We start from the raw sequence: 23,668 nt of genomic DNA on the forward strand, positions 1-23,668 counted from the left end.
TCGGTTCAACCCGCGGGAAAAAAACGCGGACTTGGCAACACAATGCAGTTGAGCTCTGACGTCGCTTCGTTGCTCTGATTGGTTGTAGGTCTATCCAATTGAGGTCTTTCCTGGTTCGATTGAAACACGCCCCATAATCTCACCCCAATGGAGCAGTTTCAGACTCATATTCTGACTCGAATTGAGTATGACCACGTCAGGCTAGGGTGAACCAAGTCAAAACACTTGTTTAAAAAAAAAAAAAAAAGAAGTTTCTATTAACATACCAACAGCTGAGATACATCAGTAAAATAAGACAACTGCACTGTTACGCAATAACAGCCTGTTTATTTGACAGAGATACTGATGAACAACCAGAATGTTAAACAACTTGAGACTATTCAAAATCTTCACAGAGTGCCAAATACGTGATACAGATTAACTACAACTGCAAACAAACTACAGACATTTCAGTGCATGGAGACGCTGACTGGAACAGTGGAAAGGAAAAGAAATCTGTCTATCGAGTGCATTTAAACATCAAAGAGTTTGTTACGTCGGCTAAGACAACTTTTCAAGAAATCTCAGGCTAAATGTAAGTGCACTACCACCCCATTGAGTGGAGAAATGCGGCGAGACTGTTACTGCTTGGAGAAAAACTCCTTGCTCTTCTGCACATCTGGAACAATGGTGTCGCTTCCTGGTTTCCATCCAGCAGGACAAACTATGGAGAACAGACAGACAAATTATAAATGATCAAATCAACAGCATGTCACAGATACTGTTACAGGGCTGACTGATAGAGCCCAAAAACGATTACAGTACAAAAAGTTTGACTGTTAATTGTGGTTTTAAACTACTCTATTGTCAGAACAGAGGCATATTTTTATGAAATGAATGAAGGCCAGTATCAGTGATACTCTAAGTTCATTTAAGATATTATTAAACTCATTTAAGACTGCTCTTATGAGGAAGTTCAAAAACTAGGCATTTTGGTATAATTCTGTGACTTATTGTTTGTTCAAGAACAAACGAAGAACTCGATACTGGTGCGCGTCCTCGAGTGATACTTATTGAAGAGGCGTATGAGCAGGCTCTTCTAAGGGAGCCGAGCCAAAAGAGTCTTTGAAAAGACTTTCTACTGCGAGTCAAAGAGTCTCGATCGCCCCCAGGTGGCTGGTCATAGTATAGGTATTATCCATGTATTCACGGACACCCTCCATGTATTATAATGCAGGGGTTTTCAAACTGGGGTTTCAAAATTTCAGAGTATTAAAAGAAAGCAAAATTGGATTAAGTCTACCTAATATACAGTTTCATTACTAAATGTTTCTCTCCGTTCTTGCCGTATACATAGGCTACTTTCCAGAATTGTAAATGTTTGCTTTGTATCTTTCTAGGGAGTCCCCTTTATCTTGCTCACTAGGACTGTAAGGCAGTATTCCTAACACGGTACGCAAGCTGCTTGCATACATTTATTGTGAAAGTGATACAAAATTTTTAATTGAAAAATGTTCTTCTTCAGGTTTATAACATTAAATATAGCCAATTTACTAAGTTTGGAAACAATTCGTATTTATAATGTCACATTTTATCTAACAGTTTAAATGTTTCTTCATAAAATTAGATGGAATTTAGGATGGGGGTCCTCATAAAAGATTCATCGTATTTGGGGGTCCTTGGCATCAAAGTTTGAGATGCCCTGTTCTTATGGAGGTGAAAATCAAATTACACTTTAAATATATTTTTTCCTAAGATGGTTTCTGTCATTTCAGGCCGTTTTTATTTATGCTGATGTAAGTTCAAGTGTTAATTTTTTTGCTCTCTGAATGAGTGAAGTTGTCACTGAGGCACCAACAGACTTTTCGGGAGGAGACTGAGGCTTTCGCTTTAATTTCTACATTTCCTAAAATTAAACTAATTTTTTCACACCGACAAAAAGAATTGTTCTGCAGTAAACTAGTAACAGATACTGCTGGAGTGTAGGCAGGGTTGAGATCACGCACGTTAAATATACATGCATATGAAGCTGAACAACTGTAATGTGACTAATGGTGTTCTCACACTAGGGACGGTTGCCATGAACCGGGCCCCGAGTACGATTGTCCCCCCTCCCCACTCCCCCGCTGGCCTGCACTCACATAGGAGGGTTTCAGCATTCGTGCCGGAGCACGCTTACGTCATTATGGTGCGACGGTTTCGGGTTTCAGCATTCGTGCCGGAGCACGCTTACGTCATTATGGTGCGACGGTTTCGGGTTTCAGCATTCGTGCCGGAGCACGCTTACGTCATTATGGTGCGACGGTTTCGGGTTTCAGCATTCGTGCCGGAGCACGCTTACGTCATTATGGTGCGACGGTTTCGGGTTTCAGCATTCGTGCCGGAGCACGCTTACGTCATTATGGTGCGACGGTTTCGGGTTTCAGCATTCGTGCCGGAGCACGCTTACGTCATTATGGTGCGACGGTTTCGGGTTTCAGCATTCGTGCCGGAGCACGCTTACGTCATTATGGTGCGACGGTTTCGGGTTTCAGCATTCGTGCCGGAGCACGCTTACGTCATTATGGTGCGACGGTTTCGGGTTTCAGCATTCGTGCCGGAGCACGCTTACGTCATTATGGTGCGACGGTTTCGGGATAAACAGGAAGAGCGGCGCTCTCTGAACACAATGGAGTCCATTGCTCTGTTTTCTTTGTGGATAATTTTGTGTCGTTTGGTCCACAGCCCGTTGTTAAACAGATGTGTCGCCTTAGTGGCGCGAAAATGTTCACGTAATCGTGCTGCTCGTATTATGAGGTTTGCAAGGTACCAGCTGAAGTACAGCAAGGACTTTGCAGCTTTGATTACGGACTCCAGCACGGTTAGCGCTCACACTGCATGCGAACTGCGCTCGAGTCCAACTGATCCGTGCTCTGGCCCACCTCTTCCAAGCGGGCCAGGGACGGCTAATCGAGCCGAGCCCAGGCACGGTTCGGAGCACTAACACTAGTCAAACGAACCGCGCTTTGGTGGTCGAACACACTCGGGCACGGTTCAAACTGACTAGTGTGAGTACACCCTAAGTTACCCAACACCTCTACATATAGGCGGTCACCCTTCCTATTATTTTGTTTACCCCATTGGCCTGTGACAAGATTTCCCTGCAACATACATCACTTCAGTCAATCTATTACTCCATGAATGGAGAAAAAAAAAAAAAAAAAAAAACATTTACCACACAGCTCTTAAATATACACTGCAAAAAAGGCTTTCCTTGTATTTTGTATTTTCCTTATTTTTTAGAGACAAGACAGTATTTTTGTCTTGTTTCTAGGCAAAATATATAAAAAATCTTACATTAAGAAACATTTACTGTCAAGTAAAAATTATTGTCTTGTTTTGGGTAAAACATTTAATCTAAGAGAGTTTTTGCTTAAAATAATCTGCCAATGGGGTAAGCAAAATAATATTGTTTTCTGTTTGAATCAAGATTATTTCTCACCGCATTGGAAAATTATTTTTTTACCCAAAACAAGACAATAATTTATACTTGTCTAGTAAACTTCTCTTTTTAAGAATTTTTACGTGTTTGGACTAGAAACAAGACAAAAATACTTGGTAAGTAAGAAAAGCATTTTTTGCAGTGAAGTAAAATGTGTGAAGATCAATCATACCGAAGAGATTCTGTGAAGTCTTGTACACTTAAAATCATCATTTTGGGGAGGGTCTAACAGTGTTATTCGAGTAAACGTTTTTTTTGTTGGCATCAAGGCGCATATGTTTACACTACAAATACAATGTGGTCACATGTCTCTGACTACCTCCAAATATGGTTTGACTGAAACATTTAAGACAGCGTTTACACAGTCCAGTCAAGATATCACGAGACAGGACGTTGAGAGCGTCTCACCCACCTTCTCCATATTTGTCAGTGTGCTGGAAGGCCTGCACCAGTCTCAGCGTCTCATCCACCGAGCGGCCCACCGGCAGGTCATTGATGGTGATCTGCCTCAAGATGCCTTTATCGTCAATCACAAACAGACCTCTGTGGGGTAGGGCGAGAGGGACGAAACTTACTGTTTGTTCAGCAATCTGTTCTGTTTACAATAAAATCAGTATGATGGCTGTTGAACCAGTTAAACATTAAATGAACGTTTCAGGAGCAATTCAAGTTGAGCACTAAGCATTTGTTGCAGGATTACTACAGAAAGTGTCAATAGGTCCCTCATTTAGTAATTATAGTGACCCGCACATGACATGCAGAGAGCGGACAAAAAAACAAATCCATTAATCTGCCAATTTGTTATTTAAAAAAAAGGTTAAAACAATAATTACAGTGCAGCCACGATTTAGTGAAATGAGAGAAATTATATATTGTGTGCACAATTTTCTTAAAACGAGGGAACAATTGGTCAAATATGTTGACGTATTAGTAAGTCGTGGGAACTAACTGTTACAATATGCCTACATTTTACTTATAAAGCACTTTACATTGAGATTCTTTAAAGTGCCACAAAGAGAGGAAAAAAATATATACATATTTTCCCCCCACATCATGTGCGAGGCTCCAGAATGAAGACATGCAATTTATTTTAACATATCCAAGGACAAAATAACTTTTTTTTAAAACATGACAAAGACATGTTACAAAAAAATTCTGTTTCAAATAAATGTCCATTTGAACTTCCTATTCATCCAAATAAAATAAAGACTATCATTCTTACAAAAAATATGAAGCAGCTGTTTTCAACATTGATAATCAGAAATGTTTCTTGAGCATTAAATCAGAATGATTTCTGAAGGATCATGTGACACTGAAGACTGGAGTAATGATGATGAAAATTTAGTTTTTACAATATATTCAAATAGAAAACAACTATTTTAAATTGTAATATTTTACAACATTACTGATTTTACTGTCTTTGATCAAATAAATGCAGCCCTTGTGAGCAGAAGATACTTCTTTCAAAAACATTTAAAATCTTATCACAATTCTGAACAATGGTGTTCATTATATATATATATATATATATATTTATTAACTCTTTATTAATGCGTAACTCTAAACACGGAACTTTGGTTTTAAAATCAACAACTAAACGCATTCTTTAAACTTCTATGGTGCAATAAAAAAGCGGTTTAGATATTACATTTATTGGGAAGGAGGGATTGTTCTGCAGTACACACACACACGTTATCAGGCACACTTGATCATTATCTCCTGTGGCAATCATGCACTGCAACCGAGAGGAAAGAAGTTGTAGTTTAACTGAACGTGTGCAAACATTAGCACATCACCATCACAGACAGACCTGTAGGCGATGCCCTCGTCCTCTTTCAGAACGCCGTAATCCTGAGAGATGGTCTTCGTCAGGTCAGCCACCAGCGGGATGTTCATGGAGCCGAGCCCACCCTGCTTCCTGGGTGTGTTGGTCCTATCCGGAGCACACAACAGGAATGACATGTGATTTATAGCGTGTTTAACCCACTGCATTACAGATTAATACTAGGGATGTCAACGATTAATCGATGATCGATTAATTGACGATAAGACATTTGATCGATAAGATCATCGATTAAGCAGGGTCATGCGCGTGCGTGCGGCTCAAAGGCGAAACGGGAGGAAAAATGAGGCGAGCGTGCCCGAGTTCCATTTGGGACCATTTTACAGCTGGAGTCACACCTTCATCATGACTGCAAGTTTGCATGTGCATTCGCAGCCTTTTGTTTTGTGCAAATTTTGTACTATGGTGTTTATTTTGTGCAGGCCTATCTTTAGCTGATTTATCTCATAAGGATGCATTTGGTTAATAATTAACGTTAGAGGCGAGCGGTAGTAAAAGCGTGGTGGTGATGGGCTTCAGTGTGCAGCTCCAACAGCAATGCACAGCTAATAATGACTATGAGTGGGACTGTCATAGGCTATTACACAGCATTAATGACAACACTATTGTAATAAAACATTGTGATTGTTAAGTATTTGGGTTTATTTGCCGTGTGTTTCATTGCATTGATCCAGGAAGAGCGCGTGCACAACATGGTTCTCGGTCACGCACTCTGACTCGCGCATGTAACTTGGTTAAAGTTCACTTGTGCATTCGCATCAGATTGTGCAGAAGTAATTTGTAATATTACATTTATTTTGTGACGTTATATATGTGATCAATCATATAGGATGCGTTTCTTTTAGCAAAATAAAACGCACTAACAAATGGCTTCAGTCAGTGTGGCTACCGGTTTTCATTCAGTGCTTCGGCTTTAGCGCATACAGAGCAATGCATGATAACGATGATTGGGACTGTCATATTATATACCAGAAATGAGAACACTGTTTTAATAAATGGTTGTAAAGTCATTGGGTTTAGGTGCCGTGTTCAGAGCATTGTTCCAGGAAAAACACCACGCGTCTCCCATTCTGAATATGAATATCAGCAACTCAATTCAAGTTCACTTGTGCATTCGCATCATTTTGTGAAGATATATAATTTGTAATATTTTGTTAACTTTATATAAATCTGATTAATCTCATATAGGAAGCTTTTTGTTGAGTTAAATAATGCGCTAACAAAGAGCTTCAGTGTAACTTACCGGTGTAGATTCAGCACATCAGCTTCAGCTCGTGCGGTTCAAACAGCAACGCACGACTAATAATAACTATGATTGGGACCGTCACATTACATAACATTAATGAAAACAATATTTTAATAAATCGTTTTGAATTAATTGGGTTTAGGTGACGTTTCAGCACGTTGTTCTTGGAAGAGCGTCCACACATTCTCAATAATCAGATCTGAGGTGGCGTTCGTGTTGTATTACAGGTTATATTTGGTTATTAAATAAGTCATTTAATTAAATTATAAATAACATCGCCTAGTTTTACAATCCCATAGCTCTTTGTTTAGATAAAAAAATCCTTCTCATTAATTTGGTGAACATGGCGTTTTGAGCAGCATTGCACATCCTGTCGTGCTGTCGGCTATAAGCCACTGCTGTAGACGCATATTTTAGTATTATGGTTAACGATTAATTGATCGTTAATTTAAACTACGATCGATCATGGGAATTTGTGAAAATTGACATCCCTAATTAATACACTAAATAAATTGTTTAAATAAGTTACCTGGTTGCCTAAAAATTGAGTTGATTGAAATTAAAAATTAAATACAATGAACATTTTTAGAATTGAGGACAATTATTCAAATATTATTAAAATATCTAAGCATATTGGGTAATTGTTTGTTTTATTTGTGATGACGCAGTGAAACATGACAAATTGTGCCATTTTCATGATGTATCATATTTTTATGTGGTTCAGATACAATAATATTTAAATTTTCTATTTATTAAAACCAATTTCCGTCATTGTATGAACTCAATGAACTAAAATTTCAATGAACTTAAATTTAAGTCAACCAGGTTACTTACCATACATGTCAATTTGGAAACAAATATTTTATGTTTTTGAAAAGAGTTCTTTATGGTCATCAAGTCTGCATTTATTTGATCAAAAGCACATAAATTATACAATTTAGAAAGGTTTTCTATTTTAATACACTTGAAAATGTAAATTATGTGATCAAAGCTGGATTTTCATCAGCCCATCTTAAGTGTCACATGATCTTAATTATTCTAACATGCTGATTTATCAAACATGTTGGAAACTGTTGGGCCGCTTAATATTTTTTTTGGAAGCTGTGATCATTTTTTTTCAGGATTTTTTGATGAATACAAAAAAAAAGAAAAAAGAGCATTGTTTCTAACAATATAAACCTTTAAAAATCACCTTTTAATAATTTAACATCCTTGCTGAATAAAAGTATTAAATTCTCTCAAAAAAAGAAAATCAAACGTTTGAATGGTAGTGTATATTGTAACAATTTTTTTTTAATGCTGTCCTTTTATAACTTTTTATTCAGAGAATCCAGACAAAAAGAAAATCACAGGTTAACTGTTTTCAACATTGATTATAAAAATAATTGTATAAGACTGAATTGTGAAGGATCATGTGACACTGGATAATGATGCTGAAAATACCAAATGGCAACAAAGAAATAAAGTATATTAAAATAGAAATTAAATTCACTATCCAATAAGTTCAATTTATTTTAGAAAAGTCCGTTTTTTATTATAAAGTTTTTAAACCTAAAAAAACCCCATTATTATTTTATCTATTTATTTATGCAAGCGTAAGGAATAATACCGTCAATAAAAAGGTCAAGATGTCTTCAAATGGCAGTTTCTAGAAGTAATAAAGTGCTACACCCTTCCTTTATCGGTGCCCTCTAACGCACTTTAGTGGCTCTTATCAATGACGGGCTGGTGAGAAGGCCATTAGATAAACACTAGCTGGGTGAAGCCACAGAGCGCCCACTGAGAAACACTTTCACATGACAAAACTCAACGCTCAAATCTTTATTACAGCACAGGGCAAATGGTACTATTGATCTATAATAAATTACTTATAATCAGTGTTTGAGATATATTCAACATGAATTCACTACTAAGTGAATTAATAAAAGCACTTGAGTTATTCAACTTCTTTCCTACATTTAGATTTATCTCAGTGCATGCATTATTTTAGTTTAGCAGGGTCGCCGTTAGCTTAGCATAATGAATGAAATCCTATGTTGCCAGCTAGCATGTCCTGAGTAAAAGTGATCAAAAAAAAAAAAAAAAAAAAAAATTATATATATATATATATATATATATATATATATATATATATATATATATATATATATATATATATATATATATATATATATATATATATATATATATATATATATATATATATATATATATATATATATATATACACACACAACTAATTACTTTATGTTGTCTGCGTGTTCACAACGAGTATAAATAGTGATGCAGATTAAGACTGGGCGATTTCCTAGGCAGATATTGACTTAGCACAACAGTATGGGGAAGCACTGCTGATTGGGCGCAGATATATCACTCAACACATTGCGATCGCTCAACAACCAGAGGACGTGAGGATAAGCCGTGATATCTCTGCACCCAATAATATAGTCCCAAATCAATATCTGCCTAGGAAAATCGCTATTTGTACTCAATTTGGCCATAAGGAATTAGGTGGGTATTTTTTTTTGGGATCACTTTTACTTGTGACATGCTAGCTGGCAACATAAGATTTCATTCATTATGCTAAACTAACAGGGACCCTGCATGCACTGAGACAATGCATTTGCCCACATATCTAAATGTAAGAAATAAGCCCTATTTCTAAAAACGTTGGAGTGTTCCTTTAAGCCCCTCCGATGTAGAAGATGTAGGAAGGAATCCTCACCATGCCAGATGGCTGAAATGAGAGTCGGTGGAGGCAGCGATAACCTCACAGCCGATTTTCCGGAACTCAGCCGCCCGTTCGCTGAACGCGATGATCTCAGTGGGACAGACGAAGGTGAAATCAAGAGGATAGAAGAACAACACAACATATTTCCCTAGAGAAGGAAGAAGAATAAGGATGAATTGACAAACAGGTTACACCCGACAGAGTAAAAACAGAGCTCAGTTTGAAACAGGCAGTGTTTGATGCCTCATGATGAAATGGAAAGCAAAAGTAGTTAAGAATGAGAAAGACGTTGTCCCAATCTACAAGTGTGCAGTGTTTGACGCTCACCTCTGTAATCAGAGAGCTGAACATCTTTAAACTGTCCGTCTACCACAGCGGTGGCCTTGAACTGAGGAGCAGGTTGACCGATCTTGGCGTTTCCAGCAGACATGATGAAGATTAGAGATTGGTTGTCACTGGTGACCAAAAAAAAAGGCAAGAAATTTAATGACATTGCTGTTTTATGCTTTGACCACTAAAAATATTATTATTGCTACTACTACCACCACCATCACACTTAATACTAACTAATGTTGTCACGATACCAAAATTATGACTTCGATACTAAATCGATACCACAGTAAAAAAAAAAAAAAAAAAAAAAAAAAAAAATAAGATGCTTAATATGATAACAGAACTTGTTATTATTCATTGTTATTTTTTACTAAAAATTCATGTGGCCAGCATGTTCCTTAGGGTTGGGCATCGTTTTGATTTGAATTTTTTTTAAACAATTGATCAATTACTATTAAAATGATCTCAATGTATTTTTTACAACGGGGTAATTGTGTTGCAATAGCTTACACACAGCACAAGAAAGCTCGATTTCGAATGGTAAATTGAATTTAAAAAGACGAGTAAACAGTAATAAAATAAGAACAAATAAACAGATTACAAACAATAGCACAAATAAATGCAATAGAATAGAAGATACAAATGAAATAGACTGCTTTATTTTTTCAGGTAGGTCTAACATTCAGATAAGAAACTGAATTTAAAAAATGCATAGTAATTACATTTAAAACAACATTGGATAATGTTCTTTGTAAAAAATTTAATATCGTACAGATGAAACTATTAAAGTTACACAAGTTGATCAGTCAAGAGCAGTGTGATCGTTTGTCTTTTCGTAGTTTGAATAACAAATGACTGCGGTCCCTTTAAGACTAACGGACGCATGGATCCTGAACACTGTTCCTGTTACTCGTTCTTCCTGAACTGTTTGCGACTGTGTTTAAGTTAATTAATACTCTTCCAGATGTGCACTGATTATTCTTTGAGTGTATTTGACCAATTAGGCCATCCTTAAAAATATTTTGGTTTGCAGTAACAGTAAAAAAATTTTAAAAAAGGGTCGGTAGGTAGGTCTATATTTTTTTTTTCAAATTTTAATATAAAAAAAAAAAGTACATTTTTGTTGATGGTGATTACGTAGGTATGAATTTAAACAAATTGGCATATCGTGACATCACTGACTGGGTCTTCAAGCCGTGCCTTCGGGCGTGTAGGCTAATTGCAGGCTATATAGACCACAAACAAATTGAAATATTTGTCAAAAACATGTTTATTGCATACATTTCAGGTGCATTCATTAAGAAAAGGGTCCAACCACCAGCTAGCTGTCATTGACTCAAAGCTGTCAACCCTCCCTTTTTTTCCGGGTTTCTCACGTATTTTAGCTCTTTTCCCGCTGTCTTCCCGTTTTAGTATTTTCCCCGTAATATGTTTCTTATTTTTACGCTCGATTGTGTTAAATCTGAACACGCAACTATCTGTGTCTCTGAAGTGGCTTGCACTTCTTGCCAGACCAACGCATCTGGTGATATAGACTAGTGCATTTGAATATTAAAAAGCAAAAAGTTGTTTTTATGAATTCAATTAATTAAGTAGCTATAACCAGCTATTCAATCAAGAGCAGTGAGTGAGTCCTTATCTTTTGTTTGACAGACAGCAGTAAAGGCTACTGCCCCTTTAAGACCTAATACAGAGATATGCTCGTCTTTCTCAACTGTATAAAGTTCTCTTAAGCCATATACAGACTATGTCTGCTTGGATACTCATCAAGATCGACATGTTGACATACTTTTTGTGTGAGTTTATCCGTTCAAACGCAAGACTTGAAAGAACTCAATATTTGCGCGCTGTGAGACGTGACGTGCGCGCGCTGCGCACAGAGACAGATCTTCTCTCACTGCAGAGGGTTCTCATTCGCGTCTTCTGGCGAATATACTGAGTGATGATGGCGAAAATGACTGGTCATACCGCAGCACTCGCATGCATTGAACACAGTTTACAAAGATAGACCGTTTTGCCCACGTTTTCTTTTATTATCGCTGTTGTAGTGTAGCCTATCACTGAGGAACCAGCACGTGTATCCATCGACAGAACCATGCATAAAGCATTATTTTTCAAGTTACAACCAGTGCCGCCGCTTCCACCACGCGCTGGGGTCGAGCAGAACACACGCTACCCATAGCAACGCGTTATGACAACGACATTTCAGACTGACAGAGACAAGATAAACGGCTTTTCCGCCATTTGTTACTGTTTTGTACACGTTGTTATATTAATTATAATTCAAAATCTGGTTTATTCGCCACAATATAGTAATGATAAATGTTGAGAGGGGCACTTTTGATTCATTTTCAAAAAGGACAGGGGCTCAAAGCCCTTCCCTCTGCAGTGCACTTGCCTGGTGTGTGTAGCGTGTCCATGGCCCTGACTCCTGTCACACAATGCGGCGAAATCTCCGACAGGACTTTAACAGTCTAACGTTTCAGTGAATGAGAGTATGAGCCGAACCGAAACGAACGCACGTGCAGGCCATAGTGTGACATCCGTTAACCATAGTGTAAACATAGATGACGTCACGGGTTTTTCTATAAACGAAAGAACGTAGCCTTCGTTTGTATGTAGGCCCAGGTAATTTATACATTTATAATACTTACTAAAATATAATTCATATTATTGTATTACTGTTGTATTAGTTGTTTGAAAAGTAAAAAAAAGAAATTGGTCGGTCTTAAAGCCAATTTACAACCGGCAAGTCGGTCGGACTAAAAGGGAAAAAAAATAAAAATTTGAGTCGGCCCTAAATTGACAGGGTCGGTCGGGTTACGGCAAACAAGAATATTTTTAACGATGGCCTTATAAGCTGGAAAAAGAAGCAAATGTTTGCACTTGTATCATGTCAGAGGCGGCTTTATTACGGTAAGCTATGTGTGTGCGCTTCAGATGTGAGCACGAAATCTGCGGGGATTAGTAGAATTAATTTATGTGCAATCCTGCACGAAATTCAGACCAATCCAACACTAACACACTGTCATGAGGAAAAAGTCCAGCAGAACGCGCGTTCGCCGTGCTCAGAGGTTAACCGGGCTGAGTGAGAATATGCCGGTGTCAACTCGCTTTCGGGCGGAGAGGAGCGCGCAGCTGGTATCGATAAGGGGTGTAAGAAAATATCGATACACGTGAATATCGCGATATTATGTTTGGCGATACTGTATCGATTCTCAAAAACGCTGTATCGATATTTATATATTTATTTATATCCAAAATTCGTGGCTTTGTGTTCGGTTTAAACCACAGACTGTATAACACCCAACCGCTAGATGGCAGTGTTATCTCAGAACGTATAACGGACGCGGACCTGGAGAAGCGCAAGGTGAAAGTGCTAGTGTTTACATTAGCAAACCCAGCTCTCAAGACGATATAATTATTCCGCTCTTGCAGTATACAGAGCTGAAGTGTGGACTCATGTTGGCTTCAGCTAAAAAGAAGCCACTAAAGAAATCGACAAGAATCATTTTGTTTGCAAAATAGGCCAAGTTATAATCTAATACTCGGGAAACACATTGAAACAGAGAGCTCGCTTAACATCCTGATGTCACCCGCGCTGCTGAGAAGCGTTTCGATAGAATGTCCTGCACGCTTTCCTCTCAGTAACAAAATAAACACACACCAAAACTGACAGCGGTGGCAGGAGAACGAAAGATAATAGCGATGTGGATATGGATGCACCAGCTCTGCAGCTCAGTAACGTTACTTGAAATAGCACTTTATACAATAGACTGCTTTATAGAAAACAGCTTTAGGGTCCGATCACACAGAACGCGTTTTTCAGGTTTCAGGTGCGCTTTAATGTTTCTAGGCAAGCCCCGAATCACCTATACTACTGTCAGTCAAATCAATGTAACGGTCAACACAACGGAATGCCCGCTGCTTCATTCATTCGATTGGACAACAGAACATAAGCTCGATGATGTTGCACGCTTTTCCACTCAGAGTTAACTTCATGCGCTCAGAGCGCTCCTTCAAGAACGCGAGGTGCAGCAAGCGGTTTAAACGCGAGGCGCCCAGGGCGCATAAGCAGCGCGCATAACGCTCTCTGCCAAACGAAATCCATTCAAAAAAGGCGCCTCTCGCTACAAAAACGCGTTCTGTGGGATCGGGGCTACTGTGTTAAATATAAAACAAACAGTCATTCAGTCATGAAATGGACTGCACTTTCTGTTGTTAAATAGCCACTGCTATACTGTGAACCTTTAAAAAATGTACACAAAGAATCCTGCAGTAACTTTACATTTCCCTCAACTTAGATTGCACATTGCATATGATTAGTGATATAAATTATACTGTATTAATTAAATAAAATACTTTGTCTCGTGTTTTAGGCTTATGGTTGTGTTCTTTATTCTTTTAAATTATAAAAAACAAAAAAGAAATATCGTAATATATTGCCTCTCTTACAATATCGCAATATATTGCAATATATCGTATCGTAACCCCTGTATCGTGATACGTATTGTATCGCCAGAGTCTTGGCAATTCGCCTTATTCACCTGGCGGCCATTTTGAAAACTCTAACGCTGTTGTGGGGTACACAAACCCGGAAGCTAGACTCCGATACAGTACTAATCAGTAGCAGCATTCTGTTTCACTGCACTTCGTCACTCAGGAAAAAATCCTACAGAGGACAAACCTTTCACCGTTTTCCGGAGGATAAGGGATTACATGGAGAGTGGATTAAAAAAATATCAGAAGGGATCCTGGTCGTAATTTCTGCATTTTACTACAGACGAAGTTCGAAAGACTTAAGCAATAGCAAGACTGGGACATGTCATTAGCGCTTTTACAATACCGATTGTTCCAAAGCAGCTTCACGGTGTTAACAGGACAATACTGCAACACAATTTGATTCGGCTGTGATCATTCTGGAGAAAACGGTGATGTTATCAGCTTATTTTAATCTATCATATAGTGTCAATGTGGGCAGATCAGTATTATAGTTAATACAGTTAATTTACATGTGGGAGATATGTGTATGTATAAGCTACTGGATCTTCATATATGTAAAATAAAATGTCCATTTATCTTAATAAAGTAATTTTTTATTACACATGGATGATGTCTTTCATAAATTGACAACTGGTCAGAACATCAGAAAGAAATAAGTCATTCAAAAACATTGATAGGCATACTGGTCTAGGTTTGTAAATGGTAACTATGTACATTTATTGGAATGGAGGAATACAAATGGCCTGCTTGTATACTGTAAGTATGGAAAAACGTACCAGAAAAGGGCAGAACATTAGAAATTACATTAGGAGGAAAATTAAAAAACATGAACAAATGAAAACTATATACATAAACATATTATCAGTGATGAATTACATGATTTTGTTACACACAGCAGGCAGAAAGTGAGTGACACAGAATGCTGCTACTGATTAGTACTGTATCGGAGTCCAACTTCCGGGTTTGTGTACCCCACAACGGCGTTAGAGTTTTCAAAATGGCCGCCAGGTGAATAAGGCGAATACACAGCCCTAGTATCGATATTGTAAAAACTGAGAATCGTATCGTTTCAGATATTCCAGTATCGATACATTTCGAAATAGATATTTTTGACAACACTAATACTAACTAAAAACTTATGACATTAAAACATTATTCTAATAAATCATATTTAGATCCAATAGGCAACATTAAAAGGTACAATATGTAGTTTTTAGCCGCTAGAGGTCGCTTATTCAAAACAACGGCATAGCTTGATGACACCTTGATTTGGCAGAATAATGCGAGTTGTTGTCTAGGGATGGGCGATAGTGCTGGGCAGTAGGGCTGTGCAATATATCAAATGCACATATCGCAATATCTGAATGATTTTAATAGGCTGTTCAACATAGTGAAAAGTGTACGTTTTAGGTCACATTGGGCAGAGACTACACTGGGTACATTACTGGTACTTTTTTAACTTGCTTGACGTTTAAAAGAGTTATTAAACACAATTATTTGCAGTCTCACGCTGTTTGAGACACACACACACACACACACACACACACACACACACACACACACGTGAACAATGTGACACCTATTTTTTGCTAAAACACAGCTGGTCACTTTCAGAAGTTGTAGTGATGCTTTCGTTTCCCAGAAAGAATGTGAAACACAAATGGTTTCATTCTCAGTTTTTAAATATAATTGAAATAGATTTCACACTATTGCAATATCTTATCACATATCAAATATCGCATTATTTAACAAGACATCGCATATCACATTTTTCTTCAATATCAAAACAGCCCTACTGGGCAGTATGATAACATTTATATCACTGTATTTTTTTTATTATATCGGTTTAGCAGTATATGACAGTGCTCACACTAACCGTTTTAGAAAAAGGACTCGGGCCGAGTGGAATAAACTTGTAGCCAATCAGCAGGTAAAGGAGCGTGTCTATGGTGAGAAGAGAGGCCCAGTGCACAACATTATGCAAAACACACGAGACACACATGACGGACATTAGCCAAGAAATAGCTAATATATGCTGGCTTTTGCTTGACTATGCTCATGTGCCATGTTAGCTTGTTTGTCCATTTGCGATCGTATTGTGGCTCACTTCAGCGATGATAAAGACCCGTTCATTTCCACACCGTATGGAGCATCTAAAAACCCTCAATGTTTCAAGGTTTCAAGCGTCAGCTCACAAAATGTGTTTGACATGTACTATACTCCTAATATACCGTTATGTTTGTTTCCTCTTTACATCTATATTACCCAAACAATTAACGTCATAATTGTAATATGTCGTTAGCTGGACTATCCAGCTTGTATAGCCTACTAACTTTATCGAGTTGTTCATGAGAACTGTTTGTTTTGTGATTGCTATAACCCTAATCCGGTCATAATTGTAATATGTCATTAGCTGGACTGTCGGCTCGTGTACTATCGAGTTGTTCATGAGAACGTTTGTGCTTTTGTGACGGAAGGGGTGACTTTTTCATTGAATATTCGACCTGGATTAGTAACACACAGATTCTGCCATAGTCGTTGCCTGGGTTACGTATGTGTGGGGCGGAGCTATCAATATAGGGCGTGACCCTTTTGGGGGTAGAGGGGTGTTTGTTTTGGTGATTTGAAATAAAAATAACTCCCTCTGTACGCGATAGGATAGCGCAACAACCAACCAGTTGACAGATTAAACTTTCACCGTATCCGGTCGGCAAAACTCCGAACACATCTTCCCTTTTTAAGAATGACTTCAGTGCCGTTCTTTTCGCCGAGAAAAGCTTAACTCCAAGTCTTCCAGAGTCGCGGTCAAAGCTGATTCGAAAGACCGCCGTTCGCCAGTTTCTGTGTTTACTAGAAGCACGCAAGCGCAACTCGCCCGTCATTATGTTAAGCCCCGGCCCGACCAGAGTTTGGTTTTTACAGCTCAGACGTGTATTGAGAGTTGCTAGCCGATACTCGCGGCAGATTAGATTTGCTGCCGCTAGGATGCGTCTATATTTCTAGGCTAGCAGCTACAGGAACGTGAAAAAAAACGGCTCACATTGGTCGGCCAGTTAACGCGTCATGTAAAAAATAAATTGCCGCTCTTTGTTTTTGTTGCTTCTCGAACAAGAACAAATGTAGGTGCCACCGTGCCAGTACACACCAGAGAGGAGAGGATGTATGAGAGGGCACATTAATTGAATTAAACACTCAGATAAATTATTTAATAATGCGATAAATACTGCAATATGCCATTAAAAAAAATCATGGTGACTTTAATCAGTCAAAATTCTACACGCTTTTTAAAAAGTTTTAAAAATAACTTATAAAAGCGTTATAAGTTCTACATTTCTAAAGCTAAAAAACATGACACTGAGCTTGTTATCTAACACAACAAGGGGTAACTTCATTTTGTAACCTCGAAGTATCAATGCAAAAGCCTTTCAGTAAGTAGATCACACGCTCCAGGTCACATGACAGTCAGTTATTCTGAACAATGGGCTTCTGAGAAACTAAAAGCGGCCTTTCATCGACTCAGTTCGACTACAGATCAAATGCATGAGAATTTGTCTTTCCTACAGTTAAAATATGGCCTTTACGCTCGTTTTATGAAGAGAACTTGGCTCAGAGATCGACTAACGTTACACGCCTTTCGCGGGGCCCTGTGATCTCTGATAGCGCCAGACAAAACTGATAATAACCCCTAGCAAATACATGAATGAGTCAACGACCCCAAGACTTTGACCTGAAAAGTGCCAGGGAAAGAAAAAACATTATCAGAAAAGGCCGAGACTGTGCGCTAATAAAAGTATTTGTTACAATTGCTAAGAAGTTTGCTCACTTGGTGACTGGAAACGTAAGACGACCTAAAATGCATGATGAATTCCCTGCTAAAACGAGTAATATACAATGGATATATTTAGCAGCTTAGCCACGCGGGCTAAACCAGATCTGTGGGTGATATTACATAAAAGTAGCATTACGTGAATCATAACACCTGCAATAACTTATCAAAGTCCTTAGCCTTTCCTACTATTCACAGTAAAGCCGAAAGGCTGGATGCATGAAGATATTTCGAGCAGGTGTTAAAATATGAGCATACAAAGTGCAAGATCAAAACAGCGCCGGCGTTTTCCACGCGCTCTTTTGTTCAACAAAATTCAGCAAAACTAATCATTTAGAATTTTGTGCATGTGCATAAACGTTATTAATGTCCGCGAAAGAGTGATATTTTAACACTCACCTGTTCTGCACGAGGAAGCGACACCTCACTTTCCCTTGATGCACGAGCACAGGAAGTTATAACTGTGCGACCTGCTGTAAAACTAGCCAGCGCGAGCGTCGGGTCCGCGAGGGAGGGAGGTCCGCCTTTTCTACGGTTTTTTTTTTTTTTTTTTTTTTTACAACAAATTCAAGCCACATTTTGCGTGTAGTTTACAGATTGTAAACATTTTAGAAAGCAATATATTTATAATTGTTTTTTATTGTCCATATTAATATATAAGAAAATGAAAAGTACATTCTAAATCTATTCATTATTTTACCCAAGTTTTACATGCATAGCATGATAATAAATAGTACCACAAAAATATTATATGTATAATGTGTTTTGCTACAGTCCTAAAAACTTGGTAATAGACAATTCGCTATTACCTCCGTTTATAATTTATTGCTCCACTCTTGTGTTCAACTTTTTTTGCTCTCACTTGAATACAAATAAACACTTAGGGGAGGTTTAGGGAGGAAATTTGTCAAACGTTCTCTGAACTCCATTGCCCACAAACCACTGCGATAGAGAGATGTGGAGGCACATATTTAAACACGTTCGCTGGATACTTTTAGAAATAAGATGTATTTTTGATTATGTTTCTGTGAGTGTCGTATTTTTTTTATTAATTAATAAATACGGTTTATCCAGCAAATATTGTCGGTCAAAGGTCACGCTGTCAGACTCGCGCCAAATCCAATTCTGTATTTCCGGGTGAGGCGCGCTGGCTGCACTCACAAACACTCGAGGTTCGGGCAAGTTTGTTTATGCACCAACTTACTCACATTTTAATGATAATGCACGTAGTGTTATTATGCATTTGAAGTACCCAGTTAGTTATTTAATACGAGTTAATAAACGGCATGTTCTCTGCACTAGTTTTGACTGTATTTTTGTGTCTTATCTCGTAATATTGAGTAATATTCAAGTAATCAGATGTGGGTCGTTTCTGTTATAACGTTACAGCGTCTTAAATGGGAAAAATAATCCTTGTGTTGTCATTTAAGGAGGTGTTTGTATATGCTTATAAATAACTTGATAATTTGCATAATGGCAAGACAATAAAAAATTAAACTGGAAGTTAAAACATTTTTTTGTAATTTCTTAACCTGATTTTTCTATTGTTTTTATTTTATTTATTTCTTATTAGTTGTAACATTTATATTATTATTGTTGATATTTGTTCATTTAAATCAAAGCTTAAAATGTAAGCCTATTATTCAACACTTAATTGATTATATGTATATTCTTTTAAACTTATGTTTCAATGTTTTATCCACTGAATGTTCAGACATGGATCTGAGTGATTTTGAGGCTGATAACTCGGTGAGCTGCCGTTTGTCCTCGTCCATCCCAGATGTGTGTAAAACAGAGGACTGCTGCCTGGGCATCGATGAGGCGGGCAGAGGACCCGTCCTGGGTGAGTGATGGTTGGAAAACGTCAGTTGTTTAATTTGAATGAAATTTAAGTTTACATTTGATATACTGTATTTCAGGACCCATGGTGTATGGGATATGCTTCTGCCCTGTATCCAGAAAAGAAGACCTGAAGAATTTGAAAGTGGCCGGTTGGTTCGAGTTATTCGTCTGATTAAACTTTTGATGTTTCTGAGCAGATCTTGACAGACGTTCGGATTGCTGCAGTATTTATAAAATTTTTTCCGTATGTTATGTAGACTCAAAGACGCTGTCGGAGGCAGAGAGAGAGAACCTGTTTCTGAAGATCGACGAGGCCAAAGGTTTTGTAGGCTGGGCTCTTCAGGTCCTCTCGCCCAACACCATCTCCACCAGCATGCTGCAGAGGTACGCGCACACATGACTCCCAGGGCTCGACATTAAGCCTTCAGACAAATCCGGTCAGTCACTTGTCTGAGTAAAAAAGTTGCTTGTCTGGAATTTTTTTTTTTTTTTTGTGGTGTAAATATGATTTATTCTAAAGCATTTGTTCAGTCAGCTTTCACAATTTTTTAAATATAAAAATTTACATATTTTTAGATTTACCCTGAGGGCATTTTACATGCTTCATCTTTCATTTTAAAATCTTAAATTTGATCAATTAATTCTGTTAGAATATTAAGACACTATAGGGCTGTTACCAATCAAATTAAATCAATTACACTGAAAAATCACAATTGCATTGAATAATGTTATGAGATGGTCATTCATTCAAACAGCTTATTCATTCAAAAGTGAGGCAGCTGTTTATGAATGGGTCATTGAATCTTTGACTCAAACGATTCGTTCGAACAGCTGATTCCTTCAAGAAGCAAGAAGCAGTTGTTTATTGCCCTGTGCAGATACCCACACTTGCACTTTTTGCACATGACCACTTGTTTACTTACTTGCATGATGTATTTCCTGTATTTGGTGTTTAAGTAGGGGGAAGACTACAAGTGTGTATAGAACTTTTGATTACCCGATGGGACACAGTTAGAGTGTTTTAAAAATGCAAGTGTTTACAGAGCTTTTTTATTTTCAGTACTTTGTATTTTAAAATAAAGGTCTTAATGTCTGTTCAGTGGTCGCTATTTAACGGAAGAGACCATTTGAAAATTGTCGTGCTTCTAATTGAGTGATAAAAAGCAGGTACAAATGTTGCACAAAATACACAAAGCCTATTCATCTTTGCACCAATAAAATGTGCAACACTTTATGTTTTACTACCAAATTATATGTAATATCTCTTTAATTTAACTTAATTTGTGGCATGTGAGTTCCCAAACATGCATGATTGGATAGCCTCGAATATCGCTCCAAAGTAGTGTGGGTTTAGTGTGCATCAATGGCACTGCCCTTTTGGCTTTTTTAGACATGTGACAGTCTTGCGCACTTACTTCCTGTCACATGTACCCGCTCTCAAGTGGCCAAGACCTCAAGTGTGGGTTTTGGACAGTTCGTTCAAAGGGCTAATTTGTTACCGATTCGTTTTGTTAGCGATTAATTTGATAACGATTTGTTCAGAGGGCTAATTTTTTACTAATTTGTTGTATTGAGAAATCTGTGTTAAGTGGTCTCTTAATTGTTTTCAGAACTGGATAACTTGCATGTTTATTAAACTATCCTATGAAATTAGTGTCACATTTTCAATCGTGATGGTTTTCAGGATGATACACTTTTACTGTCGTATGTTAAATGAGTTTCTTAATCTTTGTGTGTGCTGAGCTCATTTGTATCTATTTCTTGTTGAGAGGCTGTGTGAGCTTCAACAGCGCAACCTTGTTACTGTCAGTACTTTATAGTATGTACAATGTACATTATATATTATTATCCACCATCAATTGCCACTTACACTAAATTAAATAAAATCAGAATTCTCAAATTTTGGTGAATTCGTCGTTATTTTTTATGTTATTGACTTTTAATCAGGCTACTTGTCCGGTCGGGCAAGTAAAATTTTCTTTTACCTGCCCCTTCAAAATTCCACCCAGACAAGCATTAATGCCAAGCCCTGGTTTCATTGCATGCACACCAAAGCTGGTAAGAATCATTTTAACCTGTTGTCCTTTTGTTTTCAGAGCGAAATACAATCTGAACGCTCTGTCACACGATGCTGCCATTGGTCTGGTGCAGTATGCGCTGGACTGCGGGGTGCAGCTCAAAGAGGTACTTGGAACAAACCAACACCTTTATGATATTCAGCCAAAATGTTGATAAACCCGTCAGGACATGTGATTCATTCCTCTCAGGTGTTTGTGGATACCGTGGGTCCTGCAGAGAAGTATCAGGACAAACTCTCCCAGCGCTTCCCCGGGGTGGAGGTCACCGTTCGCCCCAAAGCTGATTCACTCTTCCCCATCGTCAGTGCCGCCAGCATCTGTGCCAAGGTAATCGGCCCCTCCAGAGGTGGATGATATGAGAATTAGTTAATAAGGAAAGAAAGATGCTTTGGTTTTATTTTTTACTCTCATTTTTGCTCCTTGTAGGTGGCCAGAGACCATGCTGTCAAATCCTGGAAGTTTACAGAAGATTTGGGTAACGTGGACACAGATTATGGCTCTGGGTATCCTAATGGTCAGTAGACAGCCTTCCATTTCCTTCCAAAATAGTGGTAGATAATTGATTTATTAGATAAATCAATTATCTCTTTCTCTCTCTCTCTCTCTCTCTCTCTCTCTCTCTCTCTCTCTCTCTCTCTCTCTCTCTCTCTCTCTCTCTCTCTCTCTCTCTCTCTCTCTCTCTCTCTCTCTCTCTCTCTCTCTCTCTCTCTCTCTCTCTCTCTCTCTCTCTCTCTCGTTTAGATCCTAAGACTAAGAGCTGGTTGCTGAAGTATCTGGACCCAGTGTTTGGTTATCCTCAGTTTGTGAGGTTCAGCTGGAGCACAGCGCAGACGCTCATGGAGAGTAAAGCTGTTGCTGTTCACTGGTGAGATTGACAGCAGAGGGCGCTGCCTTGTCATGTGAAGAAAAAAACTCAGACCGGCTGCACTTACACTTAGAATATGTAATGTACTTGTGCAATTTTGCTTAGAATCCAATATGTTTTATGTTGTAGGGATGATGATGAGGAAGATGGAGAAAAGGCGGCTGCGCGTAAGAGTAACACCTCCATGCTGTCCTATTTCGGCCGCAGCAAGCCGTCCGAGCTCTCACACACACGAGACACTCACCGCTTCTTCACTGAGCGCAAACTACAGAGCATCAACACACTCTAAACACATAAAGCATGTCACAAAATACACATCCATTCAACATAATACAACAAATAATGACCTGTGCAACTGCACATGAACCAGCTAAGCAACAGAATGTATTATAATGTCATGTGTCTTTGTTTTATGGTGTTTATTGTTCCTTTACTGGATGTAACATAAATAAATGTTAAGTATTTTCATGTAGGTTATCTTTTTGAATGTGCCTCAGCTTTTTAAATAAGGTGGTAAGCATACTACGCAATTCTATAGTCTTTGAATGAATATTAGTGGTTATTTATTGATTAAAATCCTAAGCCTAAGTGCAAACTAGCTTGCAGCCAATCAACATATTTATCTTAGAGTAGCTACATTTTAGGGTTGCCATGGTAAAACATTGTAGGTAACTAAAGAAAGATATAAACAATAAGACTTACTGTTGAGCTATATAATAATGATTACTTTGTGGATGAATGTTTCCAAACAGTTGCTCACAGTAAAATAAAACACAATTTGTTGGTGTTCCCATGGTTTCTACAACAAAAACACGGAAATTGAGGGTAACGGGGGTATGATGTCATTGATAGGCGACGCACAGACACGGTCCGTGTCCTGTTTAATATTGATGGAAACATTTGAGAGAATGTTAGTACACAAATCAACAAAATATATAACA

General features: G+C 38.1%; 2 protein-coding genes across 2 annotated transcripts; one reads left to right on the forward strand and one right to left on the reverse strand.

Moving 5' to 3' along the window:
* Nucleotides 1–307: 307 nt before the first annotated feature.
* prdx2 (peroxiredoxin 2) lies at nt 308–18,464 on the reverse strand. The gene is made up of 6 exons (XM_067440905.1): nt 18,342–18,464; nt 9,608–9,735; nt 9,275–9,428; nt 5,271–5,393; nt 3,873–4,003; nt 308–703 (listed from the first exon to the last, which is right to left on the reverse strand). Exons 2-6 carry the CDS (start codon nt 9,708–9,710, stop codon nt 621–623), a joined length of 594 nt encoding a protein of 197 aa, XP_067297006.1. The 5' UTR covers nt 9,711–9,735; nt 18,342–18,464; the 3' UTR covers nt 308–620.
* Nucleotides 18,465–18,975: 511 nt separating this feature from the next.
* rnaseh2a (ribonuclease H2, subunit A) lies at nt 18,976–23,195 on the forward strand. Its single transcript, XM_067442615.1, has 9 exons — nt 18,976–19,114; nt 19,657–19,785; nt 19,862–19,933; nt 20,042–20,168; nt 21,881–21,968; nt 22,052–22,189; nt 22,289–22,376; nt 22,604–22,727; nt 22,857–23,195. The coding sequence occupies exons 2-9, from the start codon at nt 19,659–19,661 to the stop codon at nt 23,014–23,016; spliced, it is 924 nt and encodes a 307-aa protein (XP_067298716.1). The 5' UTR covers nt 18,976–19,114; nt 19,657–19,658; the 3' UTR covers nt 23,017–23,195.
* The last annotated feature ends 473 nt before the right edge of the window (nt 23,196–23,668 follow it).

The sequence above is a fragment of the Pseudorasbora parva genome, chromosome 4, assembly GCF_024679245.1.
Source record: "Pseudorasbora parva isolate DD20220531a chromosome 4, ASM2467924v1, whole genome shotgun sequence".
Taxonomy (NCBI): Eukaryota; Metazoa; Chordata; class Actinopteri; order Cypriniformes; family Gobionidae; genus Pseudorasbora; species Pseudorasbora parva.

Coding starts and splice junctions, on each gene's coding strand:
- prdx2 (XM_067440905.1), bottom strand. CDS start 9,710: ATGTCTGCTGGAAACGCCAAGATCGGTCAACCTGCTCCTCAGTTCAAG. Junction 5,394..9,274: donor CATTTCAGCCATCTGGCATG/GTGAGGATTCCT, acceptor TGCTCCGGATAG/GACCAACACACCCAGGAAGC. Junction 704..3,872: donor CACTGACAAATATGGAGAAG/GTGGGTGAGACG, acceptor TGTTCTCCATAG/TTTGTCCTGCTGGATGGAAA.
- rnaseh2a (XM_067442615.1), top strand. CDS start 19,659: ATGGATCTGAGTGATTTTGAGGCTGATAACTCGGTGAGCTGCCGTTTG. Junction 19,786..19,861: donor GGGCAGAGGACCCGTCCTGG/GTGAGTGATGGT, acceptor ACTGTATTTCAG/GACCCATGGTGTATGGGATA. Junction 22,190..22,288: donor CCGCCAGCATCTGTGCCAAG/GTAATCGGCCCC, acceptor TGCTCCTTGTAG/GTGGCCAGAGACCATGCTGT.